This window comes from Symphalangus syndactylus, chromosome 17, assembly GCF_028878055.3.
Source record: "Symphalangus syndactylus isolate Jambi chromosome 17, NHGRI_mSymSyn1-v2.1_pri, whole genome shotgun sequence".
Lineage (NCBI taxonomy): Eukaryota > Metazoa > Chordata > Mammalia > Primates > Hylobatidae > Symphalangus > Symphalangus syndactylus.
In genome coordinates, this window is record NC_072439.2 from 10,238,601 (window position 1) to 10,253,845 (window position 15,245).

Sequence of the window (15,245 nt, forward strand, 5' to 3'; positions counted from 1 at the left end):
TGAGATCCAGATTCAAGTGCCCTTTACGTATTTTTATTTGGGCGGAGGAGGTCGCTTCCTCCCACCTAATTTATTAATGTTCATATATATATATCTATATATATAAATAAATTTTTTTTTTTTTTGAGACAGAGTCTCGCTCTGTCACCCAGGCACCCAGGCTGGAGTGCAGTGGCGCAATCTCGGCTCACTGCAAGCTCCGCCTCCCGGGTTCACGCCATTCTCCTGCCTCAGCCTCTCCGAGTAGCTGGGACTACAGGCGCCCGCCACCACGCCCGGCTAATTTTTTGTATTTTTAGTAGAGACGGGGTTTCACCGTGGTCTCGATCTCCTGACCTCGTGATCCGCCCGCCTCGGCCTCCCAAAGTGCTGGGATTACAGGCGTGAGCCACCGCGCCCGGCCTTATATATATACATTTTTAAAGGCAAAGATGTGGGTCTCGTCATGTTGCGGCGTCTGGTCTCGAGCTCCCGGGCTCAAGCGATCCTCCCGCCTCGGCCTCCCAAGTCTCTGGGATTACAGACGTGAGCCACAGCAGCCGGCCCGTGTTTAACTCAGATAAAATCTGGGTAACACTTTCAACGCTTCAAGCCCCTCGGGCGCACCGCTCTACGCTCATTCCAACTTTGAAAGCAGAAAGGAAGAAATGCGCGGGCTCCAGCCGCGTGCCCGCAGGCCCCACTCCCGTTTCCTAGCAACGCCGGGTCACGTGTGCCGCCGCCCGGCTTCCGTAGCGTGAGCCTGCCGGAGCCGGCGCGTACGTGCGTGAGTGTGCGCGCGTGCGCAGACGGGGCGATCGGCGTCCCCCGCGCCGTCGCTCGCCCCGCCCCCGAGACAACGCCGTGCGTGCGCGCGCCCGGTCCGCGCCTCCGCCTGTTTTTATAGCGGTTGCGGGCGGCGGCGGTGGCGGCTGCGGGGCCGGGGAAGAGGAGAGATCATGGCGGCTGCGCTGTTCGTGCTGCTGGGATTCGCGCTGCTGGGCGCCCACGGAGTCTCCGGGGCTGGTGAGGAGCGGGTGGGGGGCGGGCGTGCTGTCCTGCAGGGGCCGGGAATGGAGGCCGCGGGCCGAGGCGCGGGGCGGACCCGAAGCCGACGGGAACCGGAGCCTGGGGCCTCGGCGCGGGGCGGCCTGGGGTGCGAAAGGCCGGCTCCGGGGACTTCCCGCGCCAGCGTGGAGCTTGTGGGTGAAGTCCCAGGGTTTGAGGGGGGACTGGGGGTCCCTCCCGGCGCTGCCTGCCAGGCTCGCCCGGGCTCCCCGGCCTCTGTGTAGGCGTGAAGCCCTCTGCTTGGGGGCGGGAGCCAGGGGGTCCTTGCCAGGCTGGTCTTGGTCAGGGGAGGTGGGCGTCTTGCTTTTCGGTGGCCTGGGGTTGGGGGTTCCCCGGCGGAGGTTGAGGATCTCGCCTGATCCCTGGGTGAGGGCGTCTGTGAAGGCGGTTGGAGGTGGCCCGCCCGCCCGTCCCACCGGCCAGGAGAAGGGAGACCCAAAGCCTGGGTGAGCGTCCCCTTTGGCCTGGAGCCAGGGGTCAGGGGGTGGGCTGGTGCCTGCCCAACCTGTCCTGCTGGGGCTGGACTCCGCAGGACCTGGGGAAAGCGGACTGGGGGTGGAATCTGGAGACAGGTCCACCCTGCCTGCGAGTGTTAGGGTCAGAGACCCTACCCTGAGACTCTCTGGGGCCCCCGCCAGGGCCCGTGCTGTCTGTAGCCATCTCTTCTGGAAAACGGGCTTTTGTCCTCCAAGAGCACATGGAGGCTCTGAGTGGGTCAGCCCTCCGGATCGGGAAGGGATTACCGTTCTTCACGGGATTTAGCCCTGGCGTCTTGCCTCGGGTGTGCACCTGCCCCCGGGTGTTCTCCCAGACTTTTAAGCCCTCGCAGGCTCCCTCAAGGGGCCCTGCGTGGAAGGGAAGGCAGAATCTCCCTTTGATTCTGCCTGGTTTCGGGACACAGAATGAGGTGGTCTCAGAACGCCCCTCCTCATTTACAGGCGAGGAAACTGAGCCCTGTGGGGAGTCGAGGTTCCAAGGTCACAGTGAGGGGCATTGGCCACCCGATGCAGCGCAGGAAATAGTGAGAAAGTCGTTTTTAGCCGACTCTGACCGGCATTCGGTTTCCAGTGCTGTCTTAGGAGGGCCGTGCGTTGAGGGTGGGCAAGCCTGGTTTGGAGAATGCATTTGGGAACTGGATTGAGGTGTGTTTTTCCGGGAGAAAAGCATGACAGCCTTTCTTGCTTGATAGAAAATTTCTTCATTGTTGAGACCCCCATTTGGTTCCGGGTTAAAGATTTATAGTGAGGCCGGGCGTGGTGGCTCAGACCTGTCATCCCAGCACTTTGGGAGGCTGAGGTGGGTGGATCACCTGAGGTCAGGAGTTCAAGACCAGCCTGGCCAACACAGTGAAACCCCATCTCTATTAAAAATACAAAAATTAGCTGGGCGTGTGGGCGCACGCCTGTAATTCCAGCCGCTCAGGAAACTGAGGCAAGAGAATCGCTTGAACCCGGGAGGTGAAGGTTGCAGTGAGCCGATATCGTGCCACTGCACTGCTGGGTAACAGAGGGAGACTATCTAAAAAAAAAGAGGCCGGGCACGATGGCTCACGCCTGTAATCCCAACACTTTGGGAGGCCGAGGCAGGCGGATCACGAGGTCAAGAGATCAAGACCATCCCGGCTAACACGGTGAAACCCCGTCTCTACTAAAAATACAAAAAATTAGGCCGGGCGCGGTGGCTCACGCTTGTAATCCCAGCACTTTGGGAGGCCGAGGCGGGCGGATCACGAGGTCAGGAGATCGAGACCACGGTGAAACCCCGTCTCTACTAAAAATACAAAAAAAAAAATTAGCCGGGCGTGGTGGCGGGCGCCTGTAGTCCCAGCTACTCGGAGAGGCTGAGGCAGGAGAATGGCGTGAACCCAGGAGGCGGAGCTTGCAGTGAGCCGAGATTGCGCCACTGCACTCCAGCCTGGGCGACAGAGCGAGACTCCGTCTCAAAAAAAAAAAAAAAAAAAAATTATAGTGACCGATGTGTTGGGAACAAGGTGCAGAGCTGGAGGGTCTGGACTCCTGAAGGGTCAAGAGCAAGGGCTTCGAGCCTCTGTCCTGGGCATTGAGCCGTAGGGGGCCTTGGGCAGAGGCTGGGGAGGGGGCTGCTTCTTCCAGAGGCTTTGCCAGCTAACTCCTGACCCACATCTGAGATTTCGTCTTCCTGGTAACCAAAGTGGCCCTTTATCGAATGTCTCCTGGGCAAGGGCCTGGCCCCAGCACTGCGGCCAGCTCTCTGGGGAGACAGATAGGAGCCCACGGGCGAGGTGAATGTGGAAGATAAGCCGCCGCCCCAGCCCTGTGGAAACAGCCTTGGTGGCCGGGGCCAGCCAGGCTTGACTGGGTTTCCAGCACAGCACAAGGTCCCCACATTGAGCTAATTTGGACAGTCAAGTGGGTGAAAGACCTTTGGTCTCTCCCTGCCGGGTAGGGCGGTTCGAGATTTTGTTCCTCTTGTGCAGGAAACTGAGAAGGGTTTCTCCTCAGCAGAAAGCTTAGCCCGGGGCTTACTGGCCAGAGCTGCATGCAGCCTGGGAAGCAAGTGGAGTCCGCAATGCTGGCAGCGCTGCCATGCAGCCTGTAGCCGTGTGTCTGTGCGTGTGTGTGTGTGTGTGTGTGTGTGTGTGGTGAGAAGTGGGTCCACGTCTGTGGAGCGTGTCTGTGCTTTTAACAAACCCCACTTTTGCTGGGGACTGACTCGTGAAGACCACAAGGTCTGGGCAACACAGCCTTGTTCTGTGTGGGGTGGACACTGCTGTTTGCTCTGTGAGTTCGTGACTGTTTGCCTCTCCTGAAACTTGCTTCAGGGGCGTCTGCGGGTTGGTGGGGCATGGCCGGGTGGAGTGAGCGCCCAAGATTGGCCGTCCACGTCTCCTGTGGGCTTGTCAGGAACTGGAGGGCCGGGGTGTGCTGGCTGGGTCCCGAGAGTGGAGGGCTTCACCCTTGAGCCTCAGATGAGAGGAGTGGGAGTGCCTGGCTGTGGCTGGTGGGGGTGGGTGGGGGAGGTGCCGGTGGCCGCTTCCCCGAGCTGTTCTCTGTTCTCGCTGGCTGCTGTCTGAGCACTGCGGTGGGTGGGGAGGAGGGCGGGTGGGGGCGGGCAGCCTTATCCTGCGGGGCTGCTTGTGTACAAGTACCACGTGGCCTGCCTGGCCCTGAGCCCTGGGCAAGGAGGCGGTGGCTGTTTTTAGATGAAGGTGACTTTACTTGAGAACATGGGTTATGGCTCATATGGCCAGAATCGAATTCTAACCTTTCTGGGGCTGTGGCCGAGGGTCAGGCGCTGCCCCTCCTGGTGCTCGTGGGTGGAGGTTCCTGGCGCGGCAGGCAAGATGGGCTGGCCCGTGGGGTGGGGGGCTCTGCATTGCCCCCGAGGAGCCTCTGTGGAGGCTTTGTCTTCCAGAGCCCACCCCAGTGACAGGTGAATACAGAGACACCAGCATCACCAGCATCCAGAGGGACACAAGGGTTGTTCTGTCCAAGGCCTTTTGGTCCCTTTGGGAGTGATGCCGCCTGCTGAGGTGGCGGCCCAGCGGGAGCACCGTGACTGGTGCAGATGGCACCTGGGAGCCTGGGACACCCGGGAAGGTGGGTGGGGGCAGCTTGGCTTCGGGCCCCGCCTAGTCCTCCTCTCTGCCCTGTGTGCCCTGCCCTGCCTGGAGGTGGGATGTGACGACTCAGGGGCCGGCCTCTCCTAGCACCCCTGAGTGAGGAGGATGTGGAGCACATTCCTGCAGGGCTGGAGGATGAGGAGAGGGGCTGCTGCGGGGCAGGAAGGAGCTTGCCAGCTGGGCCGCCTCTGGCTGTGCTTCCTGCCCTGACTCACCTCGCCCAGCTCTGCACGTAGCTGCCAGTTTTGCAGTCTGGGAAATCTTAACTCCCAAGAAATGTAGGTTACCAGGAGGAGATCCCTTTGTGAAAATGGCACTGCCAGCCAGGCACGGTGGCTCACGCCTGTAATTGCAGCATTTTGGGAGGCCCAGCAGGGTGGATCACGAGGTCAGGGGTTCAACACCAGCCTGGCCAAAATGGTGAAGCCCCGTCTCTACTAAAAATACAAAACATTAGCTGAGTGCGGTGGCAGGCACCTGTAATCCCAGCTACTGGGGAGGCTGAGGCAGGAGAGTCGCTTGAACCCGGGAGGCAGAGGTTGCAGTGAGCTGAGATTGCGCCACTGTGCAACAGAGTGAGACTCTGTCTCAAAAAAAAAAGAAGAAAAAGAAAATGGCACTGCCAAAACCTGTCAACTGCGCCTGCCCAGAGCTCACATGAGGTGGCCAGACGTGAACATCCCTGTCCCTGTGGCCTTGGGGGCTGTAACCTGTGCACTGCCACGCAGCCTCAGAGCCGTGAGCATGCGTGTGCACGTGTGTACGTGTTGTGTGTGTTTGTTTGCAGATGTGTGTCCTTGTATACGTGTATGTTGTAGCGGTGCCTGGGGAGTCTGGCCTCAGAAGGTGCTGTGGGGAGGGGGCGCTCCCCTTGGTCTTCCCCTCAGGCTGGGCTGTTCTTGGCAGGCAGGTGCTAGGCACAGTGTGAGGTTCTGTGTGGATTCTGCTGTGCTCCTTGGCAGCTCGGGGGGCCTTCCCTTGCATTTCGAAGGAAGGGGAGGCGTGTGGCCAGAGGTGAGAGGCCCTGAGGCCCTGCCTGGTTCCCAGCTTCCCAAATCCACCTCTCTCTGGGTCGCCGCCCTCAGAGATTGCTGAGGACACGAGCTTTCCACCCACGGGCCGTCCTAACGGAGCCGGGCTAGGGGCTCCTGGACAGAGGCCGCCTGCCCCTTTGGGCTTTGGGGTTTGTTTTTCTCAGCAGCTCAGCCGGGTCTCTGGGGTCAGGGTATCGGGCCGAAGGCAGAGGACGCTGCCCTTGGGACGTGAGCTCTGGGCAGCCCTCGGGGCTCAGGACTCCTGGCTGTTCTGCCCAGTTTCATGTGTTTTGTGTTTTGAAACCATGTGTGGTCCCATAGTTGTGCCCTGAGAAGCCGCCGTGGCTGCCGTGAGGTAGGAGTGGACAGGACGCCCACGGTGGCCCCCACGGTCTTTCCCATGCCATGCTCTTTCCAGCCGGGCCCCATCACTCTCCCACAGGCTGAAAGGAAGTGGCTTCTCCACCAGCCCTGGCTGGGACTCCTGTGGGCGAGGCCTTCCCCAGGGGCTGCACTAACAAGGCCCCACGCGCGCTCTCCCCGCAGCCGGCTTCGTCCAGGCGCCACTGTCCCAGCAGAGGTGGGTAGGGGGCAGTGTGGAGCTACACTGCGAGGCCGTGGGCAGCCCGGTGCCCGAGATCCAGTGGTGGTTTGAAGGGCAGGGTCCCAACGACACCTGCTCCCAGCTCTGGGACGGCGCCCGGCTGGACCGCGTCCACATCCACGCCACCTACCACCAGCACGCGGCCAGCACCATCTCCATCGACACGCTCGCGGAGGAGGACACGGGCACTTATGAGTGCCGGGCCAGCAACGACCCGGACCGCAACCACCTGGCCCGGGCGCCCACGGTCAAGTGGGTCCGCGCCCAGGCAGTCGTGCTAGTCCTGGAACGTGAGTGGCGGGCACCTCCCTCCCCGCCTCCCTCAGTTTCCCTCCTGTGCCGCTCGCCTCCCGGCTCCCGCTCAGTAGAACCCAGACGCCTCCTCCGCTCTCCGTCCCACTGTGCCCCGTTGGGCCCACCGCCTGGACAGGGGCCCGGACTGAAGGGGGTGGGCTTGCCGCCTGACCACCAGTGCTGGGCGACCTGGCTCAGGGCGGGCAGGGCTCTGCCCTCCAGCAGGTGGGTCCTCGTCCTCCCCTCGACCCTTGTGCCGTCCGTTCCGCCGTTCCTTTCTGCTCCCCGGGCGCCTGCCCGGCTCCCTCCCTGAGCGTCCATACTGCAATCCTGGGGGGACCTCCAAGCTCAGCACAGGCTTGCAGGTCTCAGAACCTTCTGTGTCCTTCTCAGCGTCTCGTTCTAAGGGATTTTCAAATTTCAGTTCCTAGCGGGAATGTTGTAAATTAAACAAGAACCAAGAGATTTGCCTGGTTGGGGATTGGCAGAACTGGGGTGCTCCCAGCACTGCTGGGGTGCTGTCAGCCTGGGCCCGGGGGATGTGGGGCTGCCTGAGTGCCTTGGCCAGGGGGTGCTATGGCTGTTTTTTTTTTTTTTTTCCTGGAGATGGAATCTTGCTGTGCCCAGGTGGAGTGCGGTGGTGCGATCTTGGCTCACTGCAACTTCCACCTCCTGGGTTCAAGCGATTCTCCTGCCTCAGCCTCCTGAGTAGCTGGGATTACAGGCATGAGCCAACATGCCCAGCTAATTTTTTTGTATTTTTAGTAGAGACGGGGTTTCACCATGTTAGCCAGGATGGTCTCGATCTCCTGACCTCGTGATCCGCCCGCCTCGGCCTCCCAAAGTGCTGGGGTTACAGGTGTGAGCCGCCGCGCCCGGTCGCCAGGCTGGTCTTAAACTCTTGACCTTGTGATCCGCCCACCTTGGCCTCCCAAAGTGCTGGGCTGGGATTACAGGCGTGAACCACCGCGCCGGGCCGGCTACGTTTTTAGAAAGGAATTTCCGGTTTGTGCTGGGGCTGCTGCAAGAGCTCGATGCCCTGGTCCCTACTCAGGGACGTGGGTGGTGCCTTGTCTGTCCCCACACCCCGGTCCCAGCCTCGTGTGTCTCTGGCCTCTGGGTTCCCAGTGCCTTAGCCCAGGGCCCGCCAGCTGCCAGCGAAGGGTGCCTTCCCGAAGGGGCCTTCTCAGCAGGCGCTGGGGCTGTTCCCTTCCCGGAAGCATGGCCAGAAGTTCCCCTTGGGCCTCTGGTCCTCGGGGTGTAAGGGCCACGGTGTATTTTTGGGATGAAAACTAGTGCTTCCCAGGGAGGACCCGCAGATTCCTGGCGTTCGGGAGTCAGGCAGGCAGCGCGGGCCGTGCTCCTCCACTCTGCTGACCGCGTCTCGCCGGGCCTTGCAGCCGGCACAGTCTTCACTTCTGTAGAAAACACTGGCGCCAAGACACTCCTCACCTGCTTCTTGAATGACAGCGCCACAGAGGTCACCGGGCACCGCTGGCTGAAAGGGGACGTGGTGCTGAAGGAGGACACGCTGCCCGACCAGAAAACGGACTTCGAGTGAGTGCCTGACCACGCGATGCCACCACCTGCCCTTTCTCACGGCTCTCTTGCCAACGGCCTGTGGTCCGTGAGAACAAAAGACTGGTCGGCAGGCTTGATCCAGGCGGAAGTCAGGGACCAGTTCCACGCAGACCCCCAGAGGGAAACCCCAGGGAGGGTCTGAGGGGCGTCCTTGTGAGCCAGGTGGTTCCAGCAGCCCTGACAGGAGTCCCTGTTGCTCCTCGCTAGGTCCCAGGCACGAAAGGGCGCCACACTGCCAGGTCCCGGGCACGCGTACAGGCCTCCCAGGCTCTGTGCTCCTGGCACAAGAGGGCACCACACTGAGGCCTGTCCTGCTTGGACCCCAGACGCCGTCATGGCCGGAGCTTTGTCATAACTGGGGCTGGGATGGCCCTCGGAGCACAGAGCCTTTTGTTTTCAGGCCGACTGGGAAGATAGTCACAGGGTGTGGGGTGCAGAGCAGGGCCCAGAGGTGTGGGGTTCATTGGTCAGGGAGAGGAGGTCTGTTTGTTGGTTCTCTCACCTGTGGGGTCTTGCCAGCCTGGCTGTGTCCTTGGGGCCGTACGGGGACACCAGGAGTTCTGTGGAGGTTCAGACTTGACTGGAACAGTTTTGCTTTTTCACTGTCCCGTGGTTGGGCCTCTGGAGAACCCTGGGTCCTTGGAGGCGTCCTGCAGAGCCGGCACCTGGCTCACCCGCCTGCTGTGGTTGCAGGGTGGACTCGGACGACCGCTGGGGAGAGTACTCCTGCGTCTTCCTCCCCGAGCCCACACGCAGGGCCGACATCCAGCTCCACGGTGAGTCCTGCAGCCAGGGGTACCGGGCACCACCGACTGTCGGGAGAAGCTGTCGGCCTGAGGCACCCGGCACATCCCAGAGCCCTGGCCCCCTGCTCCCTGGAGGGGAACAGCCCTTCTGCGGGAGAGGTGGGGGCGGGCCTGTGGTTCCAGGCTCCTCTCTCTCACCGTCCTGTCAGGTCCTCCCAGAGTGAAGGCTGTGAAGTCGTCAGAACACATCAACGAGGGGGAGACGGCCGTGCTGGCCTGCAAGTCAGAGTCTGTGCCCCCCGTCACCGACTGGGTCTGGCACAAGATCACTGAGTCTGGGGACCAGGTGAGAAGCCAAGGAGGCTGGGGGTCCCGGACTCAGCCCTCAGGACTGGGTGAGGGGCCTAGACTGGGGGTCCCGGACTCAGCCCTCAGGACTGGGTGAGGGGCCTAGACTGGGGGTCACAGGCTCAGCCCTCAGGGGACTGGGTGAGGGGCCTAGACTGGGGGTCACAGGCTCAGCCCTCAGGACTGGGTGAGGGGCCTAGACTGGGGGTCACAGGCTCAGCCCTCAGGACTGGGTGAGGGGCCTAGACTGGGGGTCACAGGCTCAGCCCTCAGGACTGGGTGAGGGGCCTAGACTGGGGGTCACAGGCTCAGCCCTCAGGGGACTGGGTGAGGGGCCTAGACTGGGGGTCCCGGACTCAGCCCTCAGGACTGGGTGAGGGGCCTAGACTGGGGGTCACAGGCTCAGCCCTCAGGACTGGGTGAGGGGCCTAGACTGGGGGTCACAGGCTCAGCCCTCAGGACTGGGTGAGGGGCCTAGACTGGGGGTCACAGGCTCAGCCCTCAGGGGACTGGGTGAGGGGCCTAGACTGGGGGTCACAGGCTCAGCCCTCAGGACTGGGTGAGGGGCCTAGACTGGGGGTCACAGGCTCAGCCCTCAGGACTGGGTGAGGGGCCTAGACTGGGGGTCCCGGACTCAGCCCTCAGGACTGGGTGAGGGGCCTAGACTGGGGGTCACAGGCTCAGCCCTCAGGACTGGGTGAGGGGCCTAGACTGGGGGTCACAGGCTCAGCCCTCAGGACTGGGTGAGGGGCCTAGACTGGGCGTCACAGGCTCAGCCCCTGTCTTTGGTCCCCCTAGCTCATTGGGAACCAGAGCAGGTTCTTCGTGAGTTCCTCGCAGGGCCGGTCAGAGCTACACATTGAGAACCTGAACATGGAGGCCGACCCCGGCCAGTACAGGTGCAACGGCACCAGCTCCGAGGGCACCAACCAGGCCATCATCACGCTCCGTGTGCGCAGCCACCTGGCCGCCCTCTGGCCCTTCCTGGGCATCGTGGCTGAGGTGCTGGTGCTGGTCACCATCATCTTCATCTATGAGAAGCGCCGGAAGCCTGAGGACGTCCTGGATGGTGAGCCGTCTGCCCTCCTGCCCACACGCCCTGCTCTTGGGGCGGCCTGGGGCCACTCCTGGTCCGTCCCTGACAGCCCCACCACTGATCCAAAGCTCGGAACCAAGGAGCCCCAGGCAGGGAGTTGATGGGACCCTGAATGAAAGTGTGGGATGGAGGGTCCGGCCCCGGGCAGCTGCAGCTCAGTGGGCAGCGGGACCCCAAGAGGAGGAGGCGGCGGCAGCTCCGCCCCACAGCCTCACCCGGCCCTTCCCTCCCCCTCACTTGGCTGCAAGCCGGTGTCCTCCATGGTAAGCCGGCCCTTGCTGCTCTGCCGGACCTTGTGGCAGCTGTGAAGAGCCCAGGGCTGTGGCACCGGGAAGTCCTGGCCTCTGCGTGATCGGGCTCGGGAACCTGAGTCAGCCATGCTCGGCTCCGGCAGCCCCTGCCTGCCACCCCTGCGTGGCTCTTCTGCCCCTTGGGCTGCGTGTGCTGGGGCGAGGCCTGTGTGGGGCCTGTGGTGGCAGCTCCTGGAAAGCAGTGGGGAAGGGGTGAGGCCCACGAGGCCGTGGGGACAGCTCACCGTGGGGAGCACAGCTGCAGGTGGGAGGGCTGCCTTTCCCCACGCCACTCAGAAGATGCACGTGGCCGGGGCTGTTGAGCTGCCCCGAGCCAGCCCTGGGGGTCACTGAGGGCAGGGCTAGCAGCACAGGTGCTCCTGCTTGGGGCCTGAGTGGGGCCAGCACTGACAGGCTGTCCTCTCATCTCCTCTTTTTCATGGTGGCGGCTCTCCTTCAGATGACGACGCCGGCTCTGCACCCCTGTAAGTCACAGCTGCAGGGGTCGGGGGTCCCAAGGAGCTGCCTGCTGCCCTGGGCCTTTAAAACACAAAGGCAGAGCCCCCGGGCTTCAGTATTCAGGGGTCCTGGGGACGGGGGGGGCAGGGGTGGCTTGGAGAGGGTGACTTGTGGGGGACACCCTCTCACCCGGCCCCTCGTGCCCCAGGAAGAGCAGTGGGCAGCACCAGAACGACAAAGGCAAGAACGTCCGCCAGAGGAACTCCTCCTAGCCAGGTGCGGTGGGCAGGCGGGAACGCCTCCTGAGCCAGGTGCGGTGGGCGGGAACTCCTGAGCCAGGTGCAGTGGGCGGGCGGGAACGCCTCCTGAGCCAGGTGCGGTGGGCGGGCGGGAACGCTTCCTAGCCAGGTGCGGCGGGCTCCTGGGTCCCACCTGTGGGTCGCTGGGAGGTGGGTCCAGTCTGAGCGCCCCTCCCTGTCCCCAGGTGGTCCGAGGACGCTCCCTGCTCCCGCGTCTGCTCCTCCGTGGAGTCCACTCCCAGTGCTTGCAAGATTCCATGTTCTCGCCTCTGAAAGAAAACCCGCCCCGTAGATTCCCATCATACGCTTTCTTCTTTTTTAAAAAAGTTGGGTTTTCTCCATTCAGGATTCTGTTCCTTAGGTTTTTTCCTTCCGAAGTGTTTCACCAGAGCTCGGGAGCTGCTGCGCCGCGGCCCCGTCTGTGGCTTTCTGCCTCTGGGTCTGAGTCATGGCGGGGTGGGCGGCGCAGCCTTCTCCACTGGCCGGAGTCAGTGCCAGGTCCCTGCCCTTTGTGGAAGGTCACAGGTCACACGAGGGGCCCAGCATGCTGCCTGTCTGAAGCCAATGCTGTCTGGTTGCGCCATTTTTGCGCTTTTATTTTTAATTTTATGAAGGCCACAGGTCTGTGTTTGACTCAGCCTCAGGGACGACTCTGACCTTGGCCACAGAGGACTCACCTGCCCACACTGAGGGCGACCCCGTCACGGCCTCAAGTAACTCCCAAGCCCCCTCCTCGTCTGTGCATCCGGGGGCAGCTCTGGAGGAGGTTTGCTGGGGAACTGGCGCCGTCGCCGGGACTCCAGAACCGCAGAAGCCCTCCCCAGCTCACCCCTGGAGGATGGCTGGCTCTCCACAGCACCAGGGCTCACGTGGGAACCCCTCTCCCACCCACCGCCACAATAAAGATCGCCCCTACCCCCACCCTCTCCCTCTCCTGGCTCTTGTCTGTGCCTGATGGGGTTGGGTCGCCCGGGTGCACCCCGGGCTCTGGTGGCCACAGCAGTGGTACGCTCAGTACCGGGATTTCTTATGCGAGGATGGGTCTGCTGAGACCGCAGTGTGTGTTAGGGGTCTGGGGGCATGGGCTGGACAGGGCCTGAGGCTGTCAGCCGGCCTGGGAACTTGGAAGGTGCCTGGGACCGACCCCGTGCCTCAGAGCCACACAGAAGAGGGTGGGCACTGGCCTGAGCCTTCTCTGAGCCTATTAATCCCCTCGGCATGTTTTGGCCCTGACAAAGGCTGAGGCTTTCTGCTGCCTGCCCCACGGCTGCCTGTACCCACCCTCCTGCGTGGGCTGCTTGGGCAAGGTTCAGGGGCAGTCCTGGCGGCTCCTGGAGAGTGGGTGTGTGAAGCTGGTGCCTGGAGGTTGAGGGATGCCCAGCCCCTGCCCATCCAGCACACGGAACAGACGTGGTTGCAGGGCTGGAGAGCTTGGGGGACCAGGAGCTTAGAGCGTGGAGGTGGCGAGTTGCAGGACCAGTAACTGGGTGTGGAGGGAGGTTTGCAGCAGCTGTGTGAGCCCTGCAGGCGGAGTGCGGCACTGGGCCTTCTGCTGGTCTGAGTGAGGGTCTCAGGTTGGAGGTCAGCAAAAGAGGTTGGGTGGGGCTTAGGGAGCCTGGGTGGGTTCCCTGGGAAGCCAGGAATCAGATGGGAAGGCAGTGTGTTTCCATGTTGGACAAATCCAGGGTTTTAATGCCACAGAAGCCAGGAAAGGGCTCACGGCCTCTGGCCTCACAGGGCTGTACAAAGGGGGAGTTGAATAAACACTGACGGGCCCCAGGCAGCAGCTGTTCATGGTGCTGATCCTCCTGGGCCAGCAGTGGACTTGCAGGGCCCACATCCGGAGCTGGCTACCAGGCCTGGTGCCGCACAGCCTCGGAGGAGCTGAGGCCGGCTCAGGGTCCCTGGCAGCGACCGCCCTGCCAGGCAAGTGGGGGTGCTGCTGATTTCCACAGCTGGGCCCTCCCCGCTGGCTGCCACCAGGCGGCGCCACACGCCCAATGCTGACTGGGGCTGGCCCGTGTGGCAGGTCCTGGAGCCCCTCTGCCCGGGCAGTCTGACAGCCCTTCCTCCTCGGCTGAGACCGAAGAGTCCCAGGCATCACGCACTGAACCTGTGCTCAGTGACCTGTGAATAGGGATGCCACGTCTGCATTCGGACGCTGACTAGGCGTCTGTGGTATACTTGGAGCTGGAAGGTGTGCGTGGACAACAGGCAGAAGGTTCCAGTGGGATGGAGGCTGCCAACAGGACGATGGGGAAGGGGCGCATTGGGGGCATCGCCAGGCATGCGGCCCAGGTGGGCCCCTGGCTCATTTTCCCCCCCACCTCCCTGCCTGGGCGCTGTCCATCTTTCTGCTGCACCCTGAGCCCCAGGTGTGGGCCCACCGTGCCTGTGGATGCCTCACGCTCTGTACCGGGTGGGAGGTGTGGGAGTTACAGGTCAGGGCAGCCTTGGGAGACGGGCGGGTTTCCTGGGTTGCTGACTGGCAGATGGGGGGCCTGGGTCTGTGCAGGGTCGTCTGCCTGAGAAAGCAGCCCCTCACCCCTGGGCACTAACGTCGTCTTTTTTCTTTGCACACAGAAATGTAAACCTGATTCACAAAAGTATAACCACTCAGCATGTAGCTTTGTACACCTGCCCTCAGCATTTAGTGTCCTTGTTCATCCAACAAGCATCTAGTGAGCACTGGGGTACGAAGTGGTGGGTGTCCACCCCGTCACTGGGGTGTGCAGCCCTGTGCCCAGCGTGGGGTGTGGAGGTGGATGTCCACCCCATCCCTGGGTGTCCAGCGTCACTGGGTGCAGCAGTGGGTGCCCAGCGTGGAGGTGCAGAGGTGGATGTACGCCCCATCGGTGGGTGCCCAGCGTGGGGTGCGGAGGTGGATGTACGCCCCATCGGGGGGTGCCCAGCGTGGGGTGGGGAGGTGGTGTACGCCCCGTCGGGGGGTGCCCAGCGTGGGGTGCGGAGGTGGATGCCCAGCCCGATGTCCACCCCGTCCCTGGGTGCTCTTGGTGGCAACTCGCTGAAGCCCTGCCTCGGTTTCCCCAGAGGTGAGATGGGGAATTCACTACCACCACGTCATGAGATGAGATTAGATCCTCCTTGTCAGGTGTCAGGAAAAGGCCTCAGGGCTCCCCTGGGAACCTTGGGGTCTCAGGAGTCCCAGCTCCCAGTGGACAGGGGTAGGGTTGGGGCAGCCAGAGGAACAAGAGTTCATTCATGGGCTGGACTCCACCGCGGCCCCGCAGCTGGGCTGCCTATTCCTGTCCTGGGCAAATTGGCCTCTCCTCCCTCTTACCCCCCACCCCAATGGGAGTCCACAAGGACAGGGCCTGCCGGGCTGCAAGGGTCCCAGCCCCTGCCCCATCCCCTCCACTCTGGGCTGTGGCTCTAAGCAGCACGTCCCACTCTAGGGACTCAGGGCGGGGGCAGTGACACATCCAAGGTCCCGCCGTGGAGGGCAGAGCTGAAGGAGTGAGAAGCAGCTGCTGAGATGGAACTGGCCTGTGCGGAAAGACTTTGGTCTTCCCCCTGTTTTTCACCAGGCTCCTGGGGCAAGGGCAGCTCAGCAGGGAGAAGGAAATTTGTGTGAATCCCAGGCCAGCACGGGGCCCCCACTCTCATTGCAGACACTGCAGACATGGAGGCCTGGGGCAGGGGCCCTCAGGGCTGCGCTCCTGCAGAGATGGAGGTTGCGTGTGTGGCTGAGACTGGGATGCCACCCCCTTTCCTCAGCCTCTGTTTCCTCAGCTGAAAACGTGGGCCCAGGCCTGCCATGCACAGCTCATCTCTTTATTTTTTTTTTTTTCTTTCAAGACAAGGGTCTCATTCTGTCACCTAGGC

At 62.6% G+C, this 15,245-nt stretch overlaps 1 protein-coding gene across 6 annotated transcripts; it reads left to right on the forward strand.

Annotated features, from left to right (window-relative positions):
- The first annotated feature begins 774 nt into the window (after positions 1 to 774).
- BSG (basigin (Ok blood group)) lies at positions 775 to 12,320 on the forward strand. 6 transcript variants are annotated; one of them, XM_063620004.1, is made up of 9 exons: positions 853 to 1,005; positions 6,229 to 6,576; positions 7,981 to 8,137; positions 8,855 to 8,937; positions 9,117 to 9,253; positions 10,054 to 10,324; positions 11,102 to 11,126; positions 11,309 to 11,411; positions 12,014 to 12,320. In XM_063620004.1, the coding sequence occupies exons 1-8, from the start codon at positions 939 to 941 to the stop codon at positions 11,370 to 11,372; spliced, it is 1,152 nt and encodes a 383-aa protein (XP_063476074.1). In that variant the 5' UTR covers positions 853 to 938; the 3' UTR covers positions 11,373 to 11,411; positions 12,014 to 12,320. The 6 variants fall into 6 exon arrangements, with proteins under 6 accessions (XP_055103639.1, XP_063476075.1, XP_063476076.1 ...); XM_055247663.2 differs by having other exon boundaries at positions 11,309 to 11,376; XM_055247660.2 differs by having other exon boundaries at positions 856 to 1,005; positions 11,309 to 11,376; positions 11,585 to 12,320.
- Positions 12,321 to 15,245: the final 2,925 nt, after the last annotated feature.